This window comes from Mandrillus leucophaeus, unplaced genomic scaffold (genome assembly GCF_000951045.1).
Source record: "Mandrillus leucophaeus isolate KB7577 unplaced genomic scaffold, Mleu.le_1.0 Scaffold848, whole genome shotgun sequence".
Classification (NCBI taxonomy): Eukaryota; Metazoa; Chordata; class Mammalia; order Primates; family Cercopithecidae; genus Mandrillus; species Mandrillus leucophaeus.
The window spans coordinates 586982-603220 of record NW_012109230.1 but is presented as its reverse complement, the minus strand read 5'-3'; the positions used below and the strand labels follow the sequence as shown (position 1 = coordinate 603220).

The window sequence follows — 16239 nt, the reverse complement described above, 5'->3', positions numbered from 1 at the left end:
AGGACACAGAAAAGAGACACGGAGACAACAGGGAAGAGGATTGTGTGATGGGGAAAGCAGAAGGGCTCCAAGAGTGGATCCAGATCCCGCAGCTTCGGGTAGGAGGGGCCAGGCCAGCTGGACCACTGGCCTCAGCGGGACTAGCTCCCGCACCTGCCTGCAGGACTTAGACTTGGATAGCCAAGGGCCAAGAGGAATCAGGTCAGGAGTTGTGAGACCCCAAGGGATTAGGGGGCGGAAATCAAGACCAGTGTCATTCAGTCCAAATAACAAACCAGCGGCTCTGCTGCAGAATAGCCTCCCCACCTCCCGCCCTTGGACGAGGGGGCACAAGCCCCCAGAGCAAGAACATGAGGCCTGGAGTAAGCCCAGAGGAGGCCCAGGAAGGGTAGAGGACGCAGGCTGGCCTCTCATCCCCTGTCAGCCACCTCACACCAGCCCTTCAGTAGCAGGGGTTCTCACCCACAGGTCTTGACCTTAGCCATGCCCAGGACTCTGGCTGGGCCTTGGCAGGACGTCCTCATGCCCCACAGGGAACTCCCATCCAGGGTTCACCCAAGCAGAGCCCTGTGCAAGCCTTACCCCTGCGGGACAGGTCCACTCAGAAAGGCAGTACTGGCCCACAGTTCTTGGGGCCACCCCATTCTCTCCACAGAACTCCCCAGTTCTCCTTTATCCCACTGCCTGACGCTTCTGTAGCTCCTGGCACAGTGACAGTTGCCTCCCCTCCTCTGCCCCACTCTGCCTCACCCCTTGCTCCAGGGAGCCTGGAGTTGATTCTGCTGGCTCCTGAGCTGCCATGGGTGAGGGGGTCCCAGCAGAGGTGGCTTCAAGTGTGGCTGCCTGGGGTCTCCCGAGCATGCCCCAGATCCTGCTTTAACCCAAGGAGCATCTCCACGGGAGTGATGAACACCTAATGAGTCTGGTGGAATGCAAGACACCACATGGTTCAGCTGTTTATTGTCTCCATGGAGTGGGTGAAGAGGAGTGGCCCAGCTGAGCTGAGGAAGGTGACCACTGAGAACCCATTCTACCTGCTCAGCAGGCTGGGCAGAAAGGGGCAGGGCTGGGGACAGAGGACTGAAGCTGTAGAGCCCCCATGGACCCCACCCCCTGGGCCTTCCTCCCATGTGGCTGCAGGCCATCGTCTCCTATCACTCCTGGGTTGCTTCCTGGTTAAAGGGCCAGAAGGTGAAGGAGATGGGCTTTTCAGGCATCAGGATGAGGTTGAATGTGGTGCCCACATCGCTGAGATGTTGGATTTCAACTCTGAAGTTCTCCAGCATCTGAGAAAGGCAGATGGTAGGTTTAGGGGAGGGTAGTGGAGGATCTGTCTCCCTAGTGAGGCCCATTCACCCATAGGCAGTGCCTGGGGAGTGTGATTTGAGGAGTTCCAAGGAGTTAACCACCAGCTCCTGGTGTAACCCTGGACAGTGCCTGATAATGCACCCTTAGTGCTGCATTCCCTTGATTAGGCCTAGACCTTAACTCGTCTACAAACCTCTGCCCTATCCCATCCCATCACCACCATGGAGAATGGATGGCCAGGGCATCAGTGGGTGATGAGTGGCTGAACCTGAAAGCGGGGGCAGCAGGGAATTGTGGGAGAGAGCGAAAGCAAGTAACTGGAGGTAGACGTGCCCCAGCCCTGACCTCCTTGAGCTCTGGACAGAGATGGGAGGAGGAAGGTTGGTGCCCTCATTAGGGCCAGGGCCAGCCCAGGGTGCCTAGATGTCCCCAGCTTGACTCACATTGATGAGGAAGATGGTCATCTCTAGCTCGGCGATCCGCCGTCCCAGACACTGCCGCACACCCCAGCCAAAGCCCAAGTTCCGGAAGTAGGTAATGTTCTTGTCTTTGCTCAGCCATCGGGTTGGGTCAAAATTTTCCGGGTCGAAGAAGAAAGTGGGCTCTCGGCCCAGAGCATAGATGGCCACCTGCACCAGTGTCTGGGGCAAGGTGATCAGAGGCCTGAGTAAGCCCCATCTCCCCACAGCCCTGAGCAAAAAACCCCCTTCCCCAGTCCCCTGCCCTCTCACCACCACTCCTACTCCCCAGCATAGCTGCCTGGCTCTCCAGCGCAGTACATTCTGCCCACTGTGCAGCCTTGAACAAGGCCCCGGCCCTCCGTGATCCTTACCCACGAAATGGGGATGGCTGAAGACACAAGGCTAGGGTGATTGTCCCACCCTTTCCTCAGACCCAGGCAAACCATGAAGGCTCCCTCCTAACCATGGGTTCCAATAACATCCTAGAGGTCACCACCCACCATGCCCACCACCTCTGCCCTTCACTCAGACTTGGACTGCTGCCATCAAGGGCCCCACCAGGGCCCCAGCACCACCCTCTGTCTACAATTCGAGCCTGTCCCAGCCCTCTCTGACTGGCAGAGCCTGCAGCCTGCTGGCTGCACCTACCTTGGCAGGAATCATGTAACCTCGAAGAACCAAGTCATTTACGAGATATCTCTGCAGGGTCACGGAGATGGGGTGAAGTCTGCGGGAGGAGGGCACTCAGAAGCTAATGGACCCAAAGGCTAGACACAGCCCCCAGAGCCCCACACCCTGAGATGTGTGGCATCTCAGCCCCAGCTGCAGCAGCCTGGGAGGATCTGGGGGTGGGGCTCTGGCTCTATTTCTTTCTCCTCCAGACTTTTCACTCCTTGCTTCCAACCTCCTCCACCAGCCCATCCTCGTAACCCTTTCCCCCTAGCCAGGGATTGGAGTTGGGGCGGCATGGGTGGATGTGGGCTTGCCTCAGTGTCTCCTTGATGCTGGCTTTGAGGAGGGGGACCAGCTGCAGCATCGTGGCCATGTCTCCCTGGGCCTGGCGCCGCGCAGCCAAGACCTCTGCCCGCAGCATATCCTGCACCTTCAGGTTGCGTGCCATCTCATACAAGTGCCACTGCAGGGTCATGGACGTCTGGTGGGGAGTAGGGCATACAGAAGACCAGGAGGGTCTGTCACTCCAGGGCCCCTTGAGGTCCTTGACCCCATGCTAAATTTTCATTTCCAAGAACCTCTTTCTCCCCCAATCCCCATCCCTGTCTCCAAGAAAATCCTCTGCAAAAGCAAAACACATTCCATTGTCTAAAAGGCAAATGTCCAAGAAGCCTTTCCTGCTGGCCAGGCAGGAATGTTCAGGGCAGCACTTGTCCCGGCCCTCGTCCCTCATGTCACCATGAGCCCCAGCAAGTAGAGTGTCAACTACACAGCCAATGCCTTCTTCCAAAGAATTCCAGAGGCCCTTAGAGGCCAAATCCTTCTGTAATGATTGCACTACAGACTGACTGCCATTCCTTTTGAAATGCCTTGTTAAACAACCACCCCTCTTTCCAGTAGAACTTCCTAAAACCTTAGCATTCACCTATAGCAGCATGGCTTCAAGTAAGTCTCAAAGAGGCTGAAATCGGACCAGCCAGATGTTTCCTATCAGTGTTGCAATTAGTGTGTGCTGTGTGTTGAAATTAATTAGCTAATCTCAACATAAGCCACAGGCTGTGACCACTAGCCCTTCACCAGACATCTGGATGACCCTCGTCAAACCCCACAGTCCCAGATCCTCAGTGATGACAAACCAGGCCCATTTGGGACTCCAGCCTGGAGCAGCCCTCCCTGCTGGGGACTAGGACATGGGTTGCTGACACATTATCTTACCAAGGATCATATTTTTGTCTGACAGACTTAGACACCCTCCCCACTTCTCCTGGCAGGGGCAACAAGGACAAGCTGTGAGGTAACATTTCTTAAGCACATATTATATGGCAGGCAGGGTCCTAAGATGTTTACATATGTTACCCCGTTTAATACTCACAAACAACACTCTAAGGTATGTTACCATCATCCCCTTTTTCAGATGAGGAAACTGAAACAATACACAGCTCCTTCTCAGCTTAAAATCCTTGACTGGTTCCCAGTTGAAACGCAGAGGCTCAGGTCTGAGCCACAGGGCCCCTCAACGCCTGCCTGCTGCTCCCCCATCCCCTACTCCCCACCTCTCTCTCCAACATCCACCTAATGCTCCAGCTACATGGAGTGGTACTTAGCCCCTGAAGCCCAGAAGTCTTCCCCATGCTAGATTCTCTTCCTGGAATTCCCTTCCCCACCTAAGAAGCACAGATGTGCTCCCTCTGCAAGACTCTAATCCAATGTGTGTATTCATCTCAGTACTGCCAAGGCCTGCCATAGGGAGGTACTTGGGATTTAATAAGTTAGTTAACTATGTTACTAGCTGTGTGACCTTGACCAAGTTATTTAACCTCTCTGTGCTCCAGTTTCCGCATCTGAAAAAAGGGGATGATGGTAACATACCTTAGAGTGTTGTCTGTGAGTATTAAACAAGGTAACATATGTAAACAGCTTAGGACCCTGCCTGCCATATAGTTTGTGCTTAATAAATGTTACCTCACAGTAATTGTTTCTTTGGTGCCGGTGAGTGATTTTTGAAGATCTCTTCTACATAATAGACAATGAACTATGTTTAAGGTATGCTCAAAGGCCCCGTCTGCAGCCTGTCTCAGGAACTGAAACTCCTTCATCAGAGTGTAACACAGATATAATACCTAGGAACGAAAGTGATTCACCCCAGGGGCTTGACACGTGCCTCTCCCTAGTCCTGAAATGCTATTCCTTCTCTCTCCTCCTAGCAACAGCCTGCAAGACACGCCCGTTGAATTTTAGCTCCTCTGTGGAGCCTTCTCCGTGTCCTTCACGGCCACGTTAGCCAATCCCCGCCTCTCAGCTTTCTCAGTGGCAGGTGCTTGCCTCCGTCACTGCAGTATGCTATTCTTCCATTCACATTGCTGCCTCCTTGTTATAGGCTGAGCTGTATACCCCGTCCCAAAATTCATCTGCTGAAGACCTAACCCTCAGAACTTCAGAATGTGACTATATTTGGAGATAGAACCTTTAAAGATTTTAAAGTAAAATGAAGTCCTTGAGGAGGATCCTAATCCAGTTCTGATTAGTGTCCTCATGAGGAGAGACAATTCTGACACAGACACAGAGGGAAGCCCATGCGAGACAGAGGGAGAAGACGGCCATCTACAAGCCAAGGAGAGAGGCCTTAGAATGCACCAAGCCTGCCAACACCTTGACCTTGAACTTCCAGCCTCCAGAACTGTGAGAAAATAAATGGCTGTTGTTTAAATCCCTCAGTCAATGGGATTTTGTTACGGCGACCCTAGCAAACCAGTACACCCCTCCCCTCTGAGCCATGCGAGGACATCTGAGGTCTACCATATTCTTTTTGAGATGGAGTCTCGCACTGTCGCCTGGGCTGGAGTGCAGTGGTGCGATCTCAGCTCACCACAATTTCTGCCTCCTGGGTTCAAGCGATTCTCCTGCCTCAGCCTTCCGAGTAGCTGGGATTACAGGTGCCCACCACCAGGCACAGCTAATTTTTTGTATTTTTAGTAGAGATGGGGTTTCACTATGTTGGCCAGGCTGGTCTCGAACTTCTGACCTCATGATCCGCCCAACTCGGCCTCCCAAAGTGCTGGGATTACAGGCGTAAGCCACTGCACCCGGCCAGGACTGATCATTCTTAATATCCGGAAAAAGAAGTTTCTAGGGTGCCATGCTGCTATGGAAAGAGCACAGGGGATGCCTCTAGGCGTTGGGGGTACCGTAGGGTACTGAGGGCTGGGCCGGGAAGGAGGAAGGATGACAAAAAGACCCTGGACAGCAGAGCCCACAGCAAATGCCCCGGCCTCCCAATGTTTCCGGGCTCCTGCCTGCTTCCCCAGATTTGAGCAAGTGTGTTCTCCACCAGGAGCTGGGGACATTGTCCTCCATCAGCAGGGCTCTGACAGAGCTAGCCTCCAGAGGGGACCTCCTCCTATGGAGACTCCACGTGGAGCCTGGACCTCGCCACCATGCCCGGCCACTCCTCTCTCACAGGCAAAGAAAAATGGCTGATCAGTCTCAAATCATACCCAGGGTGACTTGACTGTGACCTCACCACCCTAGGAGATTAGCACTTTGGAAATGGAGGCAAGGAGGAAGACATATCCTACATGAGTAGGAACACCTTGAACAACAGGGTTTCAGACAACGAGGAGCCTGGTGGGGAAGGGGCACGTGGGCACAGAGGGGAACAAGGTGCTGCCCCTACAGCCACCTTACCGTGTCCACCCCTCCTGCCAGCATCTCTGTGACGTTGGCCTTGATGTCCTCGAAGGACATCTTGCTGTCTCCCAGGAGTCTGTAGAGGATGCCACGGTAATCATGGTGAACATTTCCTTTCTGTCTCAATTCCCAGTGGAAGTTCTCGGTGTACATGTCAGCTGTGGGGCAGGAGGAAAGAAAAAAGAGTGCGGTTCCCTGCAGACGGCCGAGAAGGCGGGCAGTCTGTGGTGAAAGGCGGCACCAAGGGCCTGGCAATTCCAGAGCCCTGTGCTTCTTAGGCTGCCATTTACTGAGCACTTACTCTGTGTACTAAGCCCTTCATATCTGTTTTTTCATCGAATTCTTGGGGTATGTGACATCATTCCCATTTTACAGATAACAGAGGTGCAGAGAGATAGTCACTTGCCCAAGGTCACGTGGGTGTAAGGGGCAGAGGTGGAATTTGACTCTGCCATACCCTGACCAGCCTTCTCCACCCAACCTTCCCCATCACTCCCACCCAAGTCCCTGTCATCTAGCACAGCAGTGGCTCAGACACTAGCCCTTCACCCAAAGGAGCATGAGCTCCTTTGAAGAAGATCACAGACGTCTTTGCTCCTCTTTTTCCAGAAAAAATCTAATAATCCCCAACAGTCAGCCTTCCATCCGCCATTCCCGGGGTCCCAGGGTCTTCCTGACACCCGTGCCTGCCCACCACAGTGTGGGTTTCCTACAGGTCAAGTCAGCGCCCATTGACATAGCTTGGGACCAAGGAGCCGGCTGAGGCCTGGGACTCCAAGGAGGAGAGCACAGCCAGAGGAGCCCTCACCTTTGCTGAAAATCACGTCCCATGCGGCCACATGGTCCTTCCAGGTCTTGGTCCTGAACAGACGGAATAGGTCTGGGGGAAGGTTGAGCATGGGGACGCTGGTGTGGAACATCTGGTAGATAGCATCAATGAACCGCTGGGCCTCGGGGTTCACTACTTCCTCCAGCATCCCCTGGCGCTCCCCAAAAATGACGTTAGTGATGGCTGCAGGGAGAGGCAGAGGCTGAGGAGCCATTTCCAACGGGGCCATCTGAGAGCCACAACTCCCAGGGACTCCTCCACCCTCACCTCTCTCAGCACAAAGGATCTCTTGCCCCTACCCTCAGCCTCCTTCAGTAAATAAATTGAGGCCTGAGTCCTAATGGGCTAAGATGCAAGGCTGAGAAAGCTGACCTCTGGCAGCCACACAGGTCCTGCAGAGGGGCATGTGGAGGACCTGAAAGGTGGGAAGCAGGGTCTCTGGCAGAGCTGAGAGAGGGCTCAGCCCAGAGTGCAACTGCTCTGCCCACACTTCCACCAAGAGAGATTCCTCATCTGTAATTGGCTAAATTGGCTAAATACTTCCTGAAACTGAAGGTCATAAATCCCTGGATAATTAACCATCCAGGACCTAGTCTTGCTGGACCTAAGAAGTTACAACAGCCTCAAGTTTTCCCCACCTACCAGGTGAGGAATTTGAATACTGATTTCATACAAAGCTCTGGGTACCCCAAATCTTTTGCTATGACCACACGATCTTCATCAAGCCACAGGGTCTTTTTATGTGCGGTTCCCTCTGCCTATACTGCCTGACTTCCTTACCCCATGTAGGTAATTCCTACAGATTCTTCAATGCCTACCTCAGATTAACCACTGAACTCTCCTCTACCCTACCAGACTCCAAAGGTCTACAGCCCAGGTGGTGGAGACTTGCAGAATGAAGGTCTAAGCCAAGCTCTGGCTTTGGAGGATGGTGGCAATAGGGACCTGTATTTTGGGGACCCCTGCTCCTACAGCACAAATGCCAGATGAGAGAGAATGCCAGATGAGAGAACCCCAGAGCAAGGGGTCTCACTCTGTTGCCCAGGGTGGTCTTAAATTGCCTCTGAGTAGCAGGCAGTGGAGGATATGATCAGTGGCTCATCCCAGAAGCCTGTCTCGATGCCTCTGCAGGGTCTGTGCTGAACCTCAAGGTAAGAGAGTAAACACTGAGTTCTCCCACCCCCATGCCCAGTGCCAGCCAGGTGCAAGCCCCTTACACTCAAAGGCAAAGCGGAACAGGTCATCACTGATGTCCCCTGAGAAATTTCCGGAGCCTGCTTTCTTGATGCGCCTGTGCAGGACACTGACGAAGTCCCGAGACACTGCATCCAACAGGGGCAAAAAGTTCTTGGTGGTCTCTGGAGCCATCACCTCCTGGTTCAGGGCCACCCGGTCTTTCTTCCAGGCTGCTGACTTCCTGAGAAAACATGGGCCCACAAGCCCTCATGGTCACAGACCCCAGGCCTGGTGAACACAGAGGGGGCTGACTCAGTTTTCCCAGGAAGTTGAGTCACAGCTCACAGCATCCAGCACTCCTACCAGGGCCTCTACCCTCACCTCCCCCAGCACCCTCTGCCTCTCACCTCCTCCCTGCTCTGCCTGGCTGAGAGAAGAGAAAGGAAAACAGAGAGTGAAGGGAAACAAAACTCCAACTCCCCTGCACTCCCTCTGCTGAGAACCAGGAACTGTTATTCTTAGGACCCTTTGCGTAACTTTCAGTCTCTCCAGTCTTTGCCTCAGCTGCAGGCATGCCTTCCATGCCACCCCCACTTCCTCCTGGCCAGTGCTCACCTATGACACTCCAGGGCCCCTCTGTATAACATTTTCTGACTCTTGCACAAACAAAAGTGACCAGCCTCTCCTCCTCTGCACCCCCAACACATCCCATTACTCACTTCTGCCGGGGGACTTCAGGTGCCCAGAACTGGGTTGGTCATAATAAACCTTAATTCATGACACACTTTTGAAATTCATCAATCCATGCAAAGTCCTCTTCATGACTTAGGGGTGTTTTGTTGATAAGAATGTTATCATAAACTTACTACTCACCACAGAAGCTAGGAACTTGACAGTAACTTACACTTGCCCTCCTGGTTCTTCCACACCCTTCATTCCCTTCTAAGGAGACCACCCACCAGAATCCCTTGCTGTCGTTTGTGTCTAATTTTATCTGTTCTCCATTTATTCCCAAAAGGTACTATTACAAAACATATACTTGTGTTTAACTTCTTTTAAAACACTGTCGGTCTGGCGCGGTGGCTCACGCCTGTAATCCCAGCACTTTGGGAGGCTGAGGCAGTTGGATCACCTGAGGTCAGGAGTTCGAGACCAGCCTGGCAAACATGGTGAAACCCCATCTCTACTGAAAATACAAAAATTAGCTGGGCATGGTGGTGGGTGTCTATGATTCCAGCTACTCAGGAGGCTGAGGCAAGAGAATCACTTGAACCCGGGAGACGGAGGTTGGAGTGAGCCAAGATCGCACCATTGCACTCCAGCCTGGGTGACAGAGCAAGACTCCACATCAAAAAGAAAAGAAAAGAAAAGAAAAGCAAAGCTGTCATGCTTTGTCAGACTTGCTTTTTTCACTTAGTTGTACTGTTCTAAATACCATCTGTATTGCTGTGGGAGACTGGGTCCCTTCATTTTGACTGGTGTGTACCACAATTCACTCACTTACAATCCTATTGGGCATTTCAGTAGCTTTCTGGTTTTTAATATCATGAACAGTACTACGGCAAACATTCTACTACACATTCCCCAAAGCAGGGATACTCTTTGGAGTATATCCCTGAAATCAAACTGCTATGTCACAGGTATGCAAATATTCCATTTCAGGAGAAAATGTCCAACTATTTTCCAAAGTAGTGGCTCCAGTCTACACTCCCACCAGCAATAGATGACAGCCCCAGTTGCTCTGTAGCCTCACTCACACTTGATATGGTTACATTTTACCTTTTCTTTTTTTTTTGAGACAGGATCCGGCTCTGTCACCCAGCCTGGAGTGCAGTGGTGCAATCTCTCCTCATAGCAACCTATGCTTCCTGAGCTCAAGTAGTTCTCTGACCTCAGCCTCCCAAGTAGCTGGGAACACAGGCATGTGCCACCACATCGGCTAATTTTTTATTTTTTATTTTTTGTAGAGACAGGGTCTCACTGTGTTGCCTAGGGTGGTCTTGAACTCCTGAGCTCAAGAAATCTGTCCGCTTTGGCCTCCCAAAGTTCTGGGATTACAGGCATGAGCCACTGTGCCCTGCCCTGCATTTTCCACTTTTGATGGGGTGAGTGTGGTGGCTCATGCCTATAATCCTAGCACTTTGGGAGGCTGAAGCGGGAGGATTGCTTGAGCCCAGAAGTTCGAGACCAGCCCGGGCAACATGGCAAAATCCCATCTGTACTAAAAATGTAAAAATTGGGTGTGGTCACGCACCTGTAATCCCAGCTACTCGGGAGGCTGAGGTGGGAGGATCACCTGTGCCAGGGAGGCAGAGGCTGCAGTGAGCCATGATCAAACCACTGCACTCCAGCCTGGGTGACACAATGAGACCCCATCTCAAAAAAAAAAAAAAAAAAAAAATTATGAACAATTTGGTAGAAAACGGTATCCACTACACTTAAATATACCTATCTGTCCCCATGTAGGACAAATGTCTCACTGCCCGTTTAGCCTGTATGGGACTCACGGTGGCAGGTCCCTGCTTTATTTGTCACTGTATCTCCAGTTCCTGGCACAAGTCCTGACTCATCGAGGATGCTCAGTAAGGTGGGACTCAGTGAGCAAACCAATAGTGAGAACTTTGCCACATCTTTAATTATTCATTAGGATCTTCAGCGTGACCATCTCCCTGAAGGCTGGCAGAGCAATTCATCATTATCATCATCATCACCATCATTTGTTTTAGGGAGGTAGGAAAATGACAGGAATTCACCTAGAGGCCCTGCTAGGAGGCACAGGGCAAGCCTGGCCTCAGCCTCTCACCCCCAGCCTCTGCCCTCTCCACAGCTTCCCACCACCTCCCTCCAGTCCCCGGGAGATGGCCCAGGACTCACTTCAACAGGACTCCTATGGGTCTCTGGTAATATTGGTGATAGGCGACCCAGGGCGGGATGAGGAATCGTTCTGGGTTGGGGCCCTCGGACTTAAAGAGAAGGGCCACATCTTCAGGGTCGATGACATAAACCGACTCCACGTTGCCGAGCTTCTCCCTGGAGGGGTGGAGGAGAGGTGCTGATGGAAGGATCCAAGGAGAGCTACGGATACAGGCTCAGCACAGCTGCCTCACAGTTCCACAACTTGCTGACTGTGGGACCTGAGCCAAGGCCCTTAACCCCTCTGAGTCTCAGTTTCCTCTTCTGTAAAATGGAGACAAATACAGTACCTGTCTCAGAGCATTGCTGAAGGACAAGATGATAGGAAGTATATGGATGTGACCTTTGTTAAACATTCTACAAGTGACAGCTTTATGATCACTGTTTCTGCTGTCCCACAGCACATCCCCAGGGCCAGCCCAAAGCCCACCCCAGAGACTTCCGCGGACCAGCAAGTCCTTGCTCCTTGCACATTCTTCCTTTGTCCATACCCACAGCAGCCCCAGCTTCTCACCCATCCACAGAGCTCAGAACCATGGCACACTTTCATGTCACTGCTGGAGTGACCCACTATAGCTTGCAAGGTAGGCCATATTCCAGGCCAAATCCCCGTCAGACTCTACAACTGAAATTCAGGGAGTAGCCACCCTGCCCCTAAGAGTCAGCGGTCACCCAACAACACACTTTGTCTCTATTAAAATAAAACTTCAGTAAAACATCAGGCCCCAACATACAGGCAGGGGAGAAGGGCTTTCAAATCGCTTTGCAGACAGTCTCTATTAAATACAACTGGGTTTTTGTTGTTATTGTTGTTTTGAGACAGGGTCTCTGTTAACCAGGCTGGAGTGCAGTGGTGTGATCATGACTCACTGCAGCCCTGACCTCCCAGGCTCAAGCGATCCTCTCACCTCAGCCCAGCCAAGTAACTGGGACTACAGGCACCACCAGGCCTTGCTAATTTTTGTGTTTTCTGTAGAGATGAGGTTTTGTCATGTTGCCCAGGCTGGTCTCAAACTCCTGGGCTCAAGAGATCCTCCCACCTCAGCCTCCCAAAGTGCTGGGATGGCAGGTGTGAGCCACTGTGCCTAGCCAAATGCAACTGTGACATATGACTGGTGTTCTTACATGAAGAGATGAGGACACAGATACACACAGAGGAAAGACCATGTCAACACACGGGGAGAAGATGGCATCTAAGTCCAAGGAGAAAGGCCTCAGAAGAAAGCAAGCAACTCAGCCAAAACCTTGATCTCTGACTTCTAGTTTCCAGAACTGCCAGAAAATTCTGTTGTTTAAGCAAAAAATAAGAAATAAAAATACAACTACTAAAGAACAACAGAAAATTCCACTTCTTGCTTGCCTCTGCCTTTTGTCTAAGAAAATTTAAGATATACTTTTAGGCAAAATATCATAAAAACATACAGATACAAGCCAAGTGTGCTCACATGTGTACGCATTCTCTCTGTCTCTCTCTCTCCCCTCATAGTACTGCTTTAATCACTGAGCCAGAAAGCCTGGGCCTACCTTGATGAGTCTCAGGCCTTCACCTGTTCTGTGGCCTCCCAGAAAATCCCCTCAGTGTTTTTCCAGCTACCACATGTCTTTGCACTAACTAGCTCCATACTCCTAACCCAGTTCAGCCAAGCCTTTGAACTACTGTTATCATGATCAATTCCACTTCTGGGAATCTAGCCCAAGGCAATGATCTGATATCAGCAACGCTGCTTGATGGATGAGGATGTCCATTGCAGCCTCATGTCTAACAGCAAAAAAGTCAAGAGTAGGTTGTATGTTCACTTTAAGAACCAGCTGAAAAAAAAAAGTCCATACTGTGGACTACTATGCTGCCTTTTAAAATTATATTAGAGGCCAGGCACAGTGGCTGTCATCCCAGGACTCTGGGAGGCCGAGGAGGGAGAGGGAGGATCACTTGAGCCCAGGAATTCAAGACTGCAGTGAGCTATGATGGCACCACCGTACTCCACCCTGGGAGACAGAGCAAGACCCTGTTTCAAAAAAAATAAATATTAATACGATAGATCAAGAAAAAGGAAGAAGATACAAATAAACGAAATGGGATCTTTCCCCAGAAAAGTCTGAGGACCACTGAACAGCACTTTCTCTTAAATTAAAAAATAAAATAATTCTATATTACAGAGAGAAAAAAGGAAAGAATTCCTTGATATATTGTTGTGAGACAACACAAGCAGCATATATAGTATATTCACATACTTAATGATACTTAAATGTTAAATCAATTGGAATTTATTGTATCTGACTTCAATTTTTCATTAGTGTTTCTCTGTATTTTCTAAATTGCTCTATATAAAACAAGAACAGCCTTTGTGTTAGGAAAAAAACCCACAAACATTGTATTTTAAATTCCTCACATTTATTCAGAAGTTTATTGTTTATTAGCTATAAGTTCAAGTATAATGACACACAGAGCTGGAAGTCAGACAATTCCAGTTCCCGCCATGGCTTTGCGCTCATGAGTTGTGTGACATTGACAAGACCCTTCTTCTCACTGGGCCTCGGTTTCCCCATCTGTAAAATGGGGAAATAACATCAACTACAGACTACAGGGACATGTTGCAAGATTCAGATGGAAGTGACTCAGAAAACACAAAGCGATGCAGGAACATAGGGTCTGGGGGCAGGGACATAAGGCCAATTCACACCTGAGCTGTGACAGGAAATAATAGGGCTATGCTGTTAACCAGGCTGGAGTGCAGTGGTATGATCACAACTTTACTGTAACTTTACTTCATCCTCTCCATTTACATAAGGCATACCGAATTAATCAATGGAATGCTCTAAGTGGTATTTAAACTCCCAAAAATTCTGTAAAGGGGCACTTGAGCTCCTATGCTCAGGCCCCTCCCACACTGTGGAGTGCACTTTCATGTTCAATAAATCCCTTCATCCCTTCCTTGCTTTGTTTGTGCATTTTGTTGAATTCTTTGTTCAAGACACCAAGAACCTGGACACTCTCCACTGGTAACATATATTTTGGCCAGCCAGCCAGGAGGAAGAGGTAAAGTCTGGGATTCGTTTTTCTTCCTTTCCTTTCTGCTCCATACAGGACCTCTCTCCTCTCTTTCTCTTTTCCGTTCCAACTTGGGACCCTGGCTGGGCAGCGCCTAAACAGGGCAGATTTCTGGCCGCGGCCGGTGAAACTAAGGGGTTTCCATGTGGAGAAGCAGCCTGACTGCCACTGCCCGGTTCGCTTAAGGGACCTGGGTCTTTTTGATTTTTTTTTTTTCTTTTTTTTCCTCTCTTTCTTTTTCAGTCTTTCAGCGGCTGTTTCCTAGTAGCTCCTTGGAAATTGAGGCTGGGGTCACTCCCCAGTACTGCCTGAAGGCCTAGGAATGAAAAGGGATAATTGCCCTGTCCCAAAGCAGGAAGGACTTCTTTTTTTTTAAATCTTTTTGCCTGTGGTTCCTGATCCCTACATGAGGTGCTGCTGGGAGCAAACTCGTACACGTTTCTGGAGGCTTAAACCTTCTTTTCTTATGCTAAATTCTTCCCTCATAGTACTCAACGAGCTAAGGACAAAAAAAGCCCACGCGGCATCCAGTTCACATTACAGTTCATGGCTATTCTTTTTTTTTTTTTTTTTTTTTTTTTCAGCCAAAGTCTCGCTCTGCCGCCCAGGCTGGAGTGCAGTGGCATGATCTTGGCTCACTGCAAGCTCCGCCTCCCGGGTTGAAGCTATTCTCCTGCCTCAGCCTCCTGAGTAGCTGGGACTACAGGCACATGCTACCACGCCCAGTTAATTTTTAAATTTTTTAACAGAGATGAGGTTTCACAATGTTGGCCAGGCTGGTCTCGAACTCCTGACCTTGTGATCTGCCTGCCTCAGCCTTCCAAAGCACTGGGATTACAGGCGTGAGCCACCACTAGTTTTTTTTGTTTTGTTTTGTTTTTTGAGACAGAATCTCGCTTCGTCACCCAGGCTGGAGTGCAGTGGCACGATCTTGGCTCACTGCAAGCTCTGCTTCCTGGGTTCTCGCTGTTCTCCTGCCTCAGTCTCCCCAGTAGCTGGGACCACAGGCACCCACCACCACACCCGGCTAATTTTTTCTATGTTTTAGTAGAGATGGGGTTTCACCATGTTAACCAGGATGGTCTCGATCTCCTGACCTCGTGATCTGCCCATCTCGGCCTCCCAAAGTGCTGGGACCACCACTAGATATTTTTAAATGTCAGTGCTAATTCGACCTGGGAGCTGCTTGGGGCGAGCCTGTCTCCCATTCCATTCAAAGTCTCATTGAGATAAATGCATATCTGATTGGTTCCTTTGGAAAGGCTAATCAGAAACTCAAAAGAACACAAACGTTTGTCTCCCACCTGTGATCTGAAAGCCCCCAAGCCCACTCCTTGCCTTGAGTTGTCCCACCTTTCAGGACCAAACCGATGTTCCTTTTACATATGTTAATTAGTGTTTCAGGTCTCCCTTGTTAAAAGTAAAAATTGAGTACACTGAATGGGATAAATGCTTTAGGTAAACTTTTTGTGTAAATTAAAATCTTAAAGTTATTTTTGGTGTTCATTTACTATCTGGGTCATTTCCAAGTAAGAAAGGGTTGCGATATGGGGAAATATGTTTCTAAAATTGTGGAATCGTTCTTATGTATAAATGCCCATATCTGAGAGTTCAGGATTTCTTGTTTTTTAGGGTTTCACTGAAGTTTTACATTACTAAGGATAAGGTTTCCAGTTAATACGTAATTCTGTATACAAAATGTATACAGAAAAGGGTTATTAGTAAAAAAAGAAAAGAATAATTTTGTCTAATTCAGAAGTTATCTAAAAGTTAGTTCAAGTTACAGTTTTGAAAAGGTTATTTATGAAACAATGTAGTAAGGTACCATTAAAAAGGGGAGAAAGATGTGGAAAAGTTTAAATAATAAAATATCCTTTAAAACATGATAAAGAATTGGAAACATTTGGCTAACTAACATTTTTATAGTTAAAGCTCTTAGTCTTGATTAAAGCAAGAAGTATTGTAAAAATGCATCAGCAGTTTGGCAACTCTTTTTTTTAATATAGTTAAGAATGAAGCTGGATTTAGTGTGGAGCCAAATTCCACATACATGCTTGCATTGCTTCCTACTATGTTTACTGTTTTGCGTGGATAGTGCTGTAGTACTTATTGGTCATATGCCTAAAGCGAATTTGGTTTTTTTG

The 16239-nt window shown here is 49.5% G+C and overlaps 1 protein-coding gene across 3 annotated transcripts in view; it reads right to left on the bottom strand.

Annotated features, from left to right (window-relative positions):
* Window positions 1–943: 943 nt before the first annotated feature.
* The window catches only part of LOC105530842 (cholesterol side-chain cleavage enzyme, mitochondrial), a 29739-nt gene continuing 14443 nt past the window's right edge, over window positions 944–16239 (bottom strand). For 2 of the 3 annotated variants that reach the window (XM_011968542.1, XM_011968543.1), the window contains exons 2-9: window positions 11008–11163; window positions 8175–8374; window positions 6937–7140; window positions 6126–6286; window positions 2756–2922; window positions 2418–2496; window positions 1752–1949; window positions 944–1286 (exon numbers count right to left, since the gene is read on the bottom strand). In XM_011968542.1, the coding sequence (XP_011823932.1) occupies window positions 1155–1286; window positions 1752–1949; window positions 2418–2496; window positions 2756–2922; window positions 6126–6286; window positions 6937–7140; window positions 8175–8374; window positions 11008–11163 (1297 nt within the window). In that variant the 3' untranslated portion in view covers window positions 944–1154. The remainder of the gene's footprint in view (window positions 1287–1751; window positions 1950–2417; window positions 2497–2755; window positions 2923–6125; window positions 6287–6936; window positions 7141–8174; window positions 8375–11007; window positions 11164–16239) is intronic. The other variant, XM_011968544.1, reaches the window with a different exon arrangement.